General features: G+C 36.8%; 1 protein-coding gene across 7 annotated transcripts in view; it reads left to right on the top strand.

Annotated features, from left to right (window-relative positions):
- The window catches only part of COL14A1 (collagen type XIV alpha 1 chain), a 114953-nt gene that overhangs the window by 29683 nt on the left and 72864 nt on the right, over positions 1 to 12406 (top strand). For all 7 annotated transcript variants that reach the window (XM_066176820.1, XM_066176784.1, XM_066176792.1 and 4 more), the window contains 6 exons: positions 4034 to 4189; positions 4879 to 4998; positions 6368 to 6532; positions 6951 to 7112; positions 8464 to 8612; positions 9563 to 9692. In XM_066176820.1, coding sequence (XP_066032917.1) covers positions 4034 to 4189; positions 4879 to 4998; positions 6368 to 6532; positions 6951 to 7112; positions 8464 to 8612; positions 9563 to 9692 — 882 coding nt within the window. The remainder of the gene's footprint in view (positions 1 to 4033; positions 4190 to 4878; positions 4999 to 6367; positions 6533 to 6950; positions 7113 to 8463; positions 8613 to 9562; positions 9693 to 12406) is intronic.

Below are 12406 nucleotides of genomic sequence, written 5' to 3'. Positions count from 1 at the left end.
CAGGCTCCAATAACACTCCGTCTGTTGCAGAAAATTCTATCTGGATCTTTCTTTTAGCATTGCCACCATTGGCTTCACTCTCAGCCAGTTTTGACATGGTCTTGAGAGTGGTGTAACACTTGGAAGTGCCAGCAAATCACCATCAGTGTCTAGGGGCTTGAGGAATCAAAACCAGAGAACTTTGTTTGGCAGATGCAAAGTTCTTTCAATGCTGGCTCTTTGAAAAATTTCCCTGAAACAAAGGAACCAAAATTCTTCATGGTCATTTGATCTTTGGTGGTACTGAAGCAGGTTTTGTGCAAACACCTCACTCTAAAACATCATTGGTAGCCTTTCGCTGTGTGTTGGTGCCTTTGAAGGTGAAATTTTGAGCCTGTGCTCCCTTCTGTGAAAAGCAGAAATGAGCAGAGTCCCTTCCTCCTCAGCTTTCTGGCAGAGTGGCAAGTTCCTTCTGCCAAGTAGTGCTAGGAAGATTGTAAATTTGTTACAGAAAGTGCATTAATATTTTACTTTCTCCCCATAAGAATTCTCCACCAATTGTAAGTGAAGCAACTGAAGACAGTTGCTAGTGTGAAATTTATAGGTTGTTATTCTGCCTTTACAATTTGTGCAATTCTGTTATTTTTGCTTACCTAAGGATCACAGGCTCTGTTACTGTTTGTTGTGGAATGCAGCACTTGAATCAGAATTATGGTTTCCATATAACATTAGGAAATGTGATACAAAATTTGATAGCTGATCTCTACTGTCCTACTTTTGAAATTGGTGAGTATCGTATAACTCAGAGGGAAGTGGGACCTTGTCTCTCACTATTCTTTTCCTGATGACCAAGTAAAAGGGAAATAAGCACACTATTCAACCTGATCACACTGCTGAACCTTGTAGTAGACTAAAACACTGAATGTTGAAAGCTTTACTTTATGGAAATATATGCTGTCATCCTCCTTTAAGAAAGGTTTTTGGGAAAATTGCTTATTGAAATTGTGTAGATACTTGAAATGTTCAAAATTACCCTCAAAACCTACAGGAATTTATGACCATGTATGATTGTATGGAAAGATTATTGAAAAAGACATTTGCAAGAACTGGCAATGGAACCTGGCTAAGCACAGCGGGGTGCAGAAATTATTTGGTACACACTGTGTCTTTTAGACTAACTTTATTAACTAGGATGTCATGGTGTTTGTGTTCCTATCAGGTTTTAAAGATTCTATCACTGTGTTATTCTGTTTAATATCTCACTGTTGTTTATTCCCTTTTAGGGAACTTTCTACAATTCTATTAAGTACAACAAGGAGAAAACATAAGCAAAATAGTGGGTGTACAGAAGTAACAAAACCTAAATGTTTTATGCAGAAAAGATGCAACAAGTGTCTCCTACCTACGAAGGACGAAACAAATTTTCACACTGTGACCTTGCAGTACAGTCTTGGATCAAACCACACATGTTTCTTTAACAAAAAATAATTGAATTATACTATTTGCATTGATCTGATGATGTGGAAATAAAACATTGAAAGGAATGTCGTTATTGTTTTCTTTATTCTTTGGATTTTGCTTCACTGAATGGATTTACTAAAACTGATAAAAGTTTTCACTACAAAGCCATCACTACAGGATTAAAGAAGCCTTATAAGCAAAACTTGTTGATATGAGATATTACCAAGTGTAATAACTGGGTTTCATACTCAGCACAAGATTTTAGAAGTAGAGAAGGAAAATACAACCACACAAATCCTGTTATCCTCATTTGGGCTGTATGATTAAACTGCTGGGAGAACACTGAAAAGGTACATCTGTGCTATTGCACAGCTGCTTGGATGCGAATCAGGGGTCCTGTGCTTTCATTCTTACTGGTGTTGAGTAGCATTTTACTTGGCCAACGGTTCTTTTGAAGCTTGCAATGCTAGTCATGGCCAGTGTGAGAATGGCACAATTGAACTGCGTGTTAATGGAAGACAGATACTGCAAGCAGTGCAGACTGATGAACAGGAAGTTTATTTGGCAAAAATATTTAAAACATTAATTTTGCCATGGCTAGTAAATTCCTATGAAATCAAAAAACAGATTCTAGTCCCACTGAAATCAAGGGAAGTTTTTCTGTTGACTTCAGTGACATAAAGATTTGGACCTCTTTTGGATTTATGTTCCAGTTTAAGATCATTTTTCTGATGCTTACTAAATGTTCCCCTGTGTCAATACATTAAAATGTGTTGCCAATTCAAATAGTGTTGTCTTGTACTGTAAAAGCTAAAATAAAATATTTGCTTTGGCATCTTTGTAAGTGGAATTTTTGTCATGTGTTTAGAACTTACTTTGTGCTGCTAGCTGCACGTAGGAAATGTTCCCTGTTCTTCTAAAAACATTTGTAGTACACGTTTAAGACATTAACTGTAACTTTATGGATTTGGTTCAATGCTCAGTGGATTTACACTGCCGTATGAATCTAACCCTTAATTATTACCAATTGAACTCCTTCTGCACATCAGATGGGTTTTGCTTGTGAGATTATCATTTTGTATTTAATGAAAAAGATTGTCATTAATAGTATGTTGTGAAACTTTAAAGTTGCTAACCATGTGTTTTATTTTCTCTGTGGATCAGGAGAGTTTCTTGGGAGCTAATGCAAACACCTTTTAGATAATTTCCCACTGACTTACTTCTTTTCTTTGCTGAACATCTCTGTTCAAATCTGTTTATTTCTGGTAGTGTACTTGGTGATTCCTGTTAGCATCACGTTGAATTGTTAGTATTCTTTGTGAACTAACTTACACAGTGGATCCTGACAAAAAATGATGACAAAAGCTGCAGCTTAATTCACTAATCTGTGTTTGCTTTTTACTCTATTGAGGGACATGATTTTCATCCCTAAATAGTTTGTGATGTATCATATCTATTCTACTAAACCTTCTTTGCTTTGTCTTTCCTACTTCCCTCCTTATTTTCTAGCCAATCTGGTGGGGAGTTTGTACTTTTGTACTTCAAACACAAGCTCTTGTTTCTTATACCTGTGTAACATTATTTCTTTGTTTCCCTCCCTACAATATGAGTCCACTGTTTCAGCAACTGTAATTTTACAGTCACACATCCACTTCTGTGGAATATGACAATTTTGTCTGAGGTTCTGAAAACCTTTTCCATTCCCTTACTTCTCCTCCTGGCATTTTCTCAAACTGACTGTGGCACTTCTGTTTAGGCTTCTCAGTTGGCTTATAGTGCAATTTGTGTCTAATCTCTTCTTCCCTTCCTTTGATTTTCTCACTGGTTAGTTAAACCTTAGAGACCATTGATATGTACTTCTGCTAATTCTCATAAAATCTTTTCTGCTGTTTTGTTTTGGTTTTGGTTTTTTAATGCTCTCACATTTTTCTGTTTTCTATATATCTGTAAGACTAAAGTTTCATTCTCATGACCGTTCTCTTAGAGACTGTGAAATTGAATCTGAGGTCTTTGTGTTTTACCTCTGCTGTATTGAGCACCTCCTAGTTAGGTTTAATACAGCATATTCAGTTCCCCTTCAGTTTTGCTCAGCTCCCAGGAGTGAGATTCACTTCTGAATTTACAAGTCTACAGTGGTGCCTAGTGGTTTTCTATACGGCTTTTGAGATGTATAGAAACACCTGGTTTTCTCTGTTGACTGTGAAAGGGCCTTGATAACTATTTTATATGTCTGCATCTCTAGGTAGCTCTGTATTGTCTGTGCCTAAGGCTACGTGTCCTGTACTATGTGTGGGGACTGAAATTGTAGATGTGCATTTTTCTTTCTCAAGTATTTTTAGAAGGAGGGTTTTTTTTCCATAGGTCTCCCCAAAGTAATTTTGAACACTTAAATGAAAGAACTGAAGTAGATAATAACCAGACTATTCTATAACTGAAGTTAGAACAGGCATGTTTAGTAATTTTGCTTTTTTCTCACTGACTGTGGAAGAAAGCTTAAATTACCAAGCTTGGTGGGAGGAGGAAGGCATATATTTATTGGATTACAATTTTATTGTTGAATTAATAATATTGATTTAATTTTAATAATTTACAGGAAGCCTGTTTACCTGTAAAACTCCAGCAATTGCAGATATTGTGATACTAGTAGATGGTTCTTGGAGTATTGGCAGATTCAATTTCAGGCTCGTTCGACTGTTCCTGGAAAACCTGGTTTCTGCTTTCAATGTGGGATCTGAGAAAACCAGAGTAGGTAGGGTGCCGCACTTTTTTCCTAGTATTTCTGTAGCAATGTAAGGATGTTATAAGTTCAGGATAGTTAGCAGCTTAATGTTACTGGTTTTGTGCAAGATTCATCCTCATGTAGCACTAGCACTTTTGTCATCAGAGTAATGCTGCTGGAATGTTTGTAGTATTAATTCCTCACAGTTTACTGTGATCCTCAACTTAGTTAACTCTAATGCAATGTCAGTGGAAAAATAAAAACAATGGAAACAGTCTTACTGACTTCAGTCAGCATTTGCCTCAAACACAGTTTAATTTTTGCAGGCAGAATGTGCCAATGGATGGCATTTCTTGTGCTTTAAACTGGCTGAAATGATGTATTTCTGACCTGCTACTGTTCAAAAGTACATTTAGTAAAATTGTTCTTTGAAAGAAATTCTTGCAATGTTAATAACTCTGAAAAATTTTTGTATTTCTTTGCTTTTCATTTAATTAGCACTTGAGTAAAAGACTTTGAAAGTTAGTTGAGGAATTGTCGCCCAGAACAACTGCATACTATGTTTTGTTGTCAACCAATGCAGTTTTGCTAGTATGGTAGCAAAGCTACTTGCAGTAAGCTAATTGGTAAGGTACTGCTAGCCAAGTACATAAAGTGTTTATACTTGAAAAAAACCTGGTTTATTGTCTGATGGATTACCTTCATTTTTGGTTCTTTAGGTCTTGCACAGTACAGTGGTGATCCCCGAATTGAGTGGCACTTGAATGCCTATGGCACAAAGGATGCTGTTTTGGATGCAGTCCGTAATCTGCCGTATAAGGGAGGGAATACATTAACAGGTACTGTGTACGTTTTGGCTTTTGCCTTTTATTTAAAAAAAAAAAAATTTTGCTGCTCAGCCCAAGAAGTGTCAATGCCTATTATGAAGTGTAAAAAGCATAGGGGTTTTGCAGCTTGCCAGTGTCTTTATCCAGTGTCAGTTAAGCCTTTTCTGAAGTGCTTGTCCATTGACTTCACTGGGAATCAGGACAGGGTCTCATAAAACAAAGTTACCTAGCTCTCTGTGCTGGAAGTAAAATGTTTTACCTGCTGGGAAGAAAATGCAAAAACCATTTTTAATGTTCATGCACAGAGCTTTATTCTGGAGAAGGAAAGAATGTTGTTTCAATATTAGACAGCTGGTAATACTAACTTTACAAATGACCACCCAGGGCTTTTAGATTTCCATTGACCTTTTAGTAGTTAAAACACTGAAACCCCAGAGACACTTAGTGATGGATAAAGGGGGGATGCCTGACAATCTGGGAAAAATACAGTCTCTGAATACAATTCCAGAATTCCAGTGTCATCAAAGCAGCAGTTAGTAATGTTGGAATGATATATCCAAAGACTCAGACATGGCTTAAAGTAAATTGCTGCCTTTTTTTTTTTTTTTTTCTGGTGGGTGAGGAACAGGAGAAACAATGAGCAACAGTCTTTATTTTGGTAGAAGGAGTGATTGCACTGGGACAAATGACAGAAGACTCTAGTATGATTCCACAGGAATGAGATTACTGGGTGGTAGGAAGTAGTAAACTATCATGATTATTTTAGATTATGTTAGAAGAAAATGAGTTAGAAATGTTTGCTGTGGTAGACTTAAAAGAGTTTTCAGATAAGATCTCATTGTGATGTGTAAGTTTGTCCTGGAGCTGTTGTTCTTCTTTCCTTTTAAATAATTAGCATTTATTAAAAACAGATTCTCCCTAAGCATAAATCAGAAAGCTTTTTCTTTCAGCTTGTAAATTGGAAAAAACAAAAACCAAACAAAAGTAAGATGATCTGTAGCATGAGGATTCACTAAGCTATCCAGAGCATGTGCTTTCATACAAGCAATGTATGTAGAAGGAGAGGAAACTTCCTGTTCCAACTTGGTAGAATTTGGTAGAGTAAGGAAAAAAAGATGATACTTTTGCAAGAATATCAATTAAGGTTTTCATAGCCAGTTTAAAATACATTGATTGATCCAAAGACTGCTAAAAATAAATTTCAGCTTCTCTGCAGTTAGGGTTGCTTGTTGGAATTTAATTTTTCATTAAATAAATTCTTCCGCTTTGCTTATTCTTCATCAGAATTTTTTAATTGAGTAGAAAAACAAACACTGTGATATTGCCAAAACTAATGGACATTTTTATCTGTAAAAGTCTTTTAAAATGTTTTCTTTCTTAGGTCTCGCCTTAACTTACATTTTGGAAAACAGCTTTAAGCCTGAAGCAGGTGCAAGACCTGGAGTATCTAAAATTGGGATACTAATTACTGATGGGAAGTCCCAAGATGATGTTATCCCTCCTGCCAAAAACCTGCGGGATGCTGGCATTGAGCTGTTTGCTATTGGTGTGTATTCTGCCCTATCCATGTACATGTCCCATTGTACTCTGGTGTATTTCTAACTGTTTCTGGCTGTACTAAGGAAGTGTTCTTCTCTGCCTTTATCTAATAAGTATGATCATTAATTTAATAATATTTTTAAATTTTATAATATATATTTTATAAGCATTGCTTATAACATTTCTGTTACAACTGGAATTTAGCAGTATACATGGTGCTGGAATTTCATGAGACAGCTGAAAAGATGCCTCTTACACTGGCAGAACTTACCATCTTTCATTGACATCTTGAAAACAGAGCACTTTGTAGTTGGTTATTAAAACAAGTTGAATTTCATATTAGTAATTTTTTATTGGTCCCTGTGTAGACAAGATTTTTTCATTTTCATTACAAATATTTTCTTTATTTTCCTTTCCAATAAAAGGCGTAAAGAATGCAGATATAAATGAACTCAAAGAGATTGCCTCTGAGCCTGACAGCACACACGTCTACAATGTGGCTGACTTTAACTTCATGCATACCATTGTTGAAGGTCTTACCAGAACAGTGTGCTCACGAGTAGAGGAGCAGGAAAAGGAAATCAAAGGTGAGCAGAAACAAAATTTAATGTAACCTATGAAGAACTTACAGTTACAAACCAAATACCTGTAGTTCTAGGCTGGCTTTGGGCACTAGATTCATTGTATATATTCTTTTGTCTGCAAGAAAGTACACTGTCTGGGAAGTTATCTTCCTAGCTAGGTTTTGCTCATTCTTAGATAACTCTGATCTTTTGCTCGCTGTTTTTAGTAGAGATAAATATTATGGTATTTGGTAGTACAAAAACAAAAAGGTACTTTCATTCGGCTGTAACTATTTCCAAGTGGCAGGTAAGGAAATCTTTTTGTAATACAGAGTTTTGGGGATGAATTAGTTAAACAGCTGCACATGGAATTTTTACATTCATGCTGTGATTTCCATCTCTTAATTTAATGTTCTTATTGGCTCATAAGTACTCAAGAGTTTCAACTATTTAGATTGCTTTGCCCGTCCTCTTGATGGATTTTTTTCTCTTTCTTATTTAATACACAAAAAATATATTTTGGTTCACAGGAAAAGATAGCAGCAATGAAAATTGTTCTTATATGAAAAAGCCTCCTCTGACTACTATCATTTTGGCTTTTTTAAGAAAAGAAATGGCTATGAAAAAATGTTGTAATTTGCCAGAAATACAGTTATACCTAAAGCCTTTCTTTCTGAAAGGTTTCAGTGGATTTTGTTTCTATTTATTGGTTTGTGATTCCTTAATATCACAGAAATGCTGAGTTATTCTCTCTCTTTTTCCTCATAATATATATAGATATATGGAATATTTATATATATATATATACACACTTTAATATAATATATGTATTCAATATAATATATAGATCTATGTAATAGATATCAATAAGGAAGGCTCTCTTGAGCAGAAGAAAATGGAAAATCCATGGATAGATGAGACATCTTTGTGGAAAAGAATGATTGCCAGAGAATATGTGTCTCTTCAGTAGGCAGACAGGCAGTATCAGTTTCCAACCTGCTGAGGAGCCCAGGAGATCACAGCTGTATATGTATTTGTATGTTTTTTATGACTGGGAGAAAAGCAACCTGAAAAAAACCAGAGCAAAAAAGTCTGGAAATAGTAATGGGAAGAAGGTCAGGAGGGCTTAGTGTTGTATTTTTGTCTTTTTCATATAAAGGTGTATGAAAGACCTGGGAGGTTTAGTCCCAGAGAAACTCCATGTGCAGTGCTCATTATTACTTCTTTGTTTCCATTGAAAATAACCTAAATAAGTGTGCAGTAGCCAATTATTTGATTTTCTGATGAGGAACAATATTTAGAGCTTCAGCAAATATAAGAAACCAAGCAATTATTATGCAGAAGGGAATAAAAATTTGTGTTGTCTCCAATCTAGGAACAATTGCTTCTCTTGGGACTCCTTCGGATTTGGTTACATCGGAGGTAACAGCTAGAGGCTTCCGGGTTAGCTGGACCCATGCACCAGGCAAAGTGGAAAAATACAGGGTTGTGTACTACCCCACTCGAGGAGGACAGCCAGAAGAGGTAATAATAGGAGGAAAAACTGCCCAGAAGTTTTTAATGCAGCAGGGGCAACTAACCCGACAGGAAATCCTTGGTCCTCTTTTAAATGCACCCTAAAATTCCCTATGAGGGCTCCAGGAAGGAGGTTGGTCACACTGGATGGTGACAAAGGTTAGGTAGTAGCTAGGGTACATGTCTGTCATAAAATTTAAAGTAAACAAGGTGCTATAATAATAATCACTTTCAGGGGGTGGAGTGAAGTGCCTGCATTTATCCTTATACATACGGTTACTTGAAACAATTCTTCTGACACCCCCTGCACCACTCTGTTTACAAGAACTGAAGAGGTAGGAGGTGATGGTAAGCCACATTTTGAGTTCTAAGAAAAAATATTCATAAGAGGAAGATTGCACATTTTGGGGCATCTACAATTGGTCATTGAAAATTTGGAGAGAATTGTTTATTTGGATGGGACTTCAACATTTTGGAGATGGGAAAAATGCAGTTGGACAAGCTTTTGACTCCAGCTGACAACTTACCAAATTGAATGGAAATGTAGAAGAGTAAAAGGATTTAAGTAAGGTAGTATTTTCTTTCCTTTTACAATAGAAACTAATTTAGAATGGATCTGTATTGATGGAATTTTGAAGTACTCTGTGTGTGTGTATTTATGTAGTACTAAAGGAATATTTGTGATGATACTATATCAAAAAGTGCTATGTACACACCCTTAAACTGTATCCCATACACTTTATTCAGCTAAGCCCTTCCTTTTTTCAATGGCTGTTTATATCAGATAAACATTTTGACTGTGTATATGGTTGCTGTTCTTTTCAGACACTTTACCATATAAAAATGCAGCATCAACTGAATTTTAGTAGTGTGTAAAAATTGACTGAAAGAGGGATTGATTGATTTGATGGTAATATAGTTTGCTTTATGCATATTTGGTTAAATTTTCTTTTAAACAGGTTGTGGTAGATGGAAGTGTATCAACAGCAGTTCTAAAAAACCTGATGTCTTTAACTGAGTACCAGATAGCAGTATTTGCTATCTACTCCAATGCTGCGAGTGAGGGCCTCCGTGGAACGGAAACCACACGTGAGTATCCTTGGCATGTTTGTTGCAGATTTGACTGTCTGCATTTAATCAGACTGTGTAGGCATTAGTCTTTGTGAAAAATAAACACAGAAGGGAGTCTTTTTCAATTTACCTTCTTTTAGTGCATTTGCCTTAAATTAACTTTTGTTTTAATTAATTCTGGGCTAAGGTCCTAAGTCCAAATTCTTTGCGGATATTTAAACACCGAGAAAGGTTTTATCTCTGGGCTGAACTTTGAAGTCAGTTGTATTGAACCCTAAATTAGAACATTCCTGTGTTTTGGATGTGGAACCAAGTTTTACCAGCTGGATTTGTAGCTCAAGATGATCTGATGAGTGCAGATTTAGGTGGGACCTGAAATACATGCATGTGATTCCTGCCAGTGCCAGAGATTTCAAGGTAACTCTGTAAGTTCCTTTCTCATTGATTTGATTATTTTCTGTCTGTAAAATGATGGCTTGGGATATTGTAAGACTTAATACATTTACAGTTTTATGTACTTGTATACAAAGTGCAGGGTTTATTTCAGTAAATATGACAGATATTAGGAATGGAAGTAAAGAGTACCTTTATAGTTCAGGCTAGGAGACAAGAAATCCATATTGTGGTGTATTAATAGCTGGTATCTGCTGAAAGAGCAGAGCAGCTGGGCTCAAAAAATCTATAGGATTTCTACAGTGCTTTACCAACTTCCTGACCCAAGTGATCAAAGAGCCAGCAAGAGCAGGTTCTCTGCTGTGGCTCATTCATAGAAACAAGGAAGATCTGATGGTGGAGGAGGAGATCACATCCTACAAGCTCAGGAAAGGTCCCTACTGACCAGCTGGTAACCAGCTGACTGCAGGCTTGCATGGGTAATCAAGAAGCTTGTAACAGAACTCAAACATCAAAAAGGAATGTATGAGACATGTATAAGAAGAGGCAAATGACCCAGGAGAAGTATAAAGCTGCAGTCTCATCTTGCAGGGGTAAGTTTAGAAAAGCCAAGGCCAACCCGAGTCTGGCAAGTGATGTGAAGAGGAAAACAAGCTTAACCTTATGCATTTCAAAAAAGGGAAGTGCAAAGTCCTGACACTTGTGAGTGATAACCCCATATATCATTACACACTGAGGGGTGACCAGCTGGAAGGCACCTCTGCAGAGAAGGACCTGGGGGTCATGGTAAACAACAAACTGACTGTGAACCAGCAGAGCACCCTTGTCACAAAGAAGGCCTAGAGCCTTCTGGATGGCATTAGAAAATGATTGCCAGCTGATTTAGGGAGCTGATGGTTCTTGCCCTCTGCTCAGCACTGATGCGGCCACACCTGGGTGCCTGGTCTTGTGCTGGGTTCCCCCAGCACAAGAGAGATGTGGACTTCCTGTAGTGACTTCAGTGAAGGGCTGTAAAGGTGATTAAGGCCCTGGCATGTCTTTCATAAGAGACAGCTGGACTGTTCAACCAGAGAAGAGAAGGCTCAGGCATCCTTTTTCAGTATGTCAAAATCCCTGATGAGAGGAAATGAAGAACAGGACTGAGCCAGACTTTTCTCAGTGGCGCTTATTAACAGGACAAGAGCCAATGGGCACAAATTAAAAGCCCATGAAATTAAATTTGAATAGAAGAAGAGTTCTATTGTAATGGTGGTCAAACACTAAAATAAGTTGTCCAGAGAGGTTGTGAAGTCTGCATCTCTGGAGATATTTCAAGCCAAACTGGACAAGGTTCGGAGGAACCTGCTTTATCTGAACCTGACTAAACAGGGAAGTAAATTAGACCAGATGACCTCAAGAGGTGCTTTTCATCCTCAGTGCTTCTTTGATTCTGTGTCAGTGCTAATCTTCTCAATCTGAAAACAAAATAAAATCATATAAAATTATTTTAGACTTTTCTTTTAGTCTCAGTCCCCCAGAATGTCATCTCCAGCCATGTTGTACCCCATGAGACAGTGTTAGGACCTGTTTAATTTATTGAGGCTGAGAGAACAGTCACATACTGAGCCAACAGGATTGTTTTGTATTGCACCTGGTATTCCTCTGAAGTCACCCAGTCAAGTTCTGACAGAGCCCAGCCCTGCTGGCTTTCAGAGATTTGATCAGATCACACCCCAGGGTCATGCAGCATCAAGCATTTTATACAGCTGTCTTTGATAGTGTGTTGGAAGTAATAGTCTGACATGTGCAAGTGTTAATCACTCCACATGCTAAAAATACCTGCAATTTTAAAGTATTTTTTTAACTATTCTAATGGAGAATTATGGAAAATTGTAGTTTATATTCCTGCCTGTGTGTGAGATAGTGACAGATTAAAATAGTCACCAATTGCATTTGTTTATATAGAACATTGAAAATAGTTTATGGGAATGTGAAATCTTAACAGATATATGGATAATGTACAGATAAGTAGGAAGTTTTGTGATTTCATAGTCAGTTCAAAATTGAAATAAATACAAAATTAATTCACATATTAATTTGATAAAAATGTGGTTTTACCTGGTTTAGTTTATTCCAACTGGTTTAGTTTATTCCAGCTGTTTTTAGTTGGTTTAATTTTTCCCTATGTTACCTGGATATTAGGATAGTCTTATTATCCTAACTAGTCTAACTATGGGTAACTGTCCAAGATGCAAATTAGCATTATCTACTAGATATTTATATTTGAGATTCTGAGCTCTTTGGCTGAAAATTCCAGTAGAAAACACCACATTTTATTTTCAGTCACCTCTTTATCAGTT

The sequence above is a fragment of the Chamaea fasciata genome, unplaced genomic scaffold (genome assembly GCF_029207755.1).
Source record: "Chamaea fasciata isolate MVZ Bird 193981 ecotype frontalis unplaced genomic scaffold, bChaFas1.0.hap1 SCAF_1, whole genome shotgun sequence".
NCBI classification, from domain to species: domain Eukaryota; kingdom Metazoa; phylum Chordata; class Aves; order Passeriformes; family Sylviidae; genus Chamaea; species Chamaea fasciata.
Note: the sequence above shows the minus strand (reverse complement) of the source record. Positions and strands in the feature narration are given on the sequence as shown.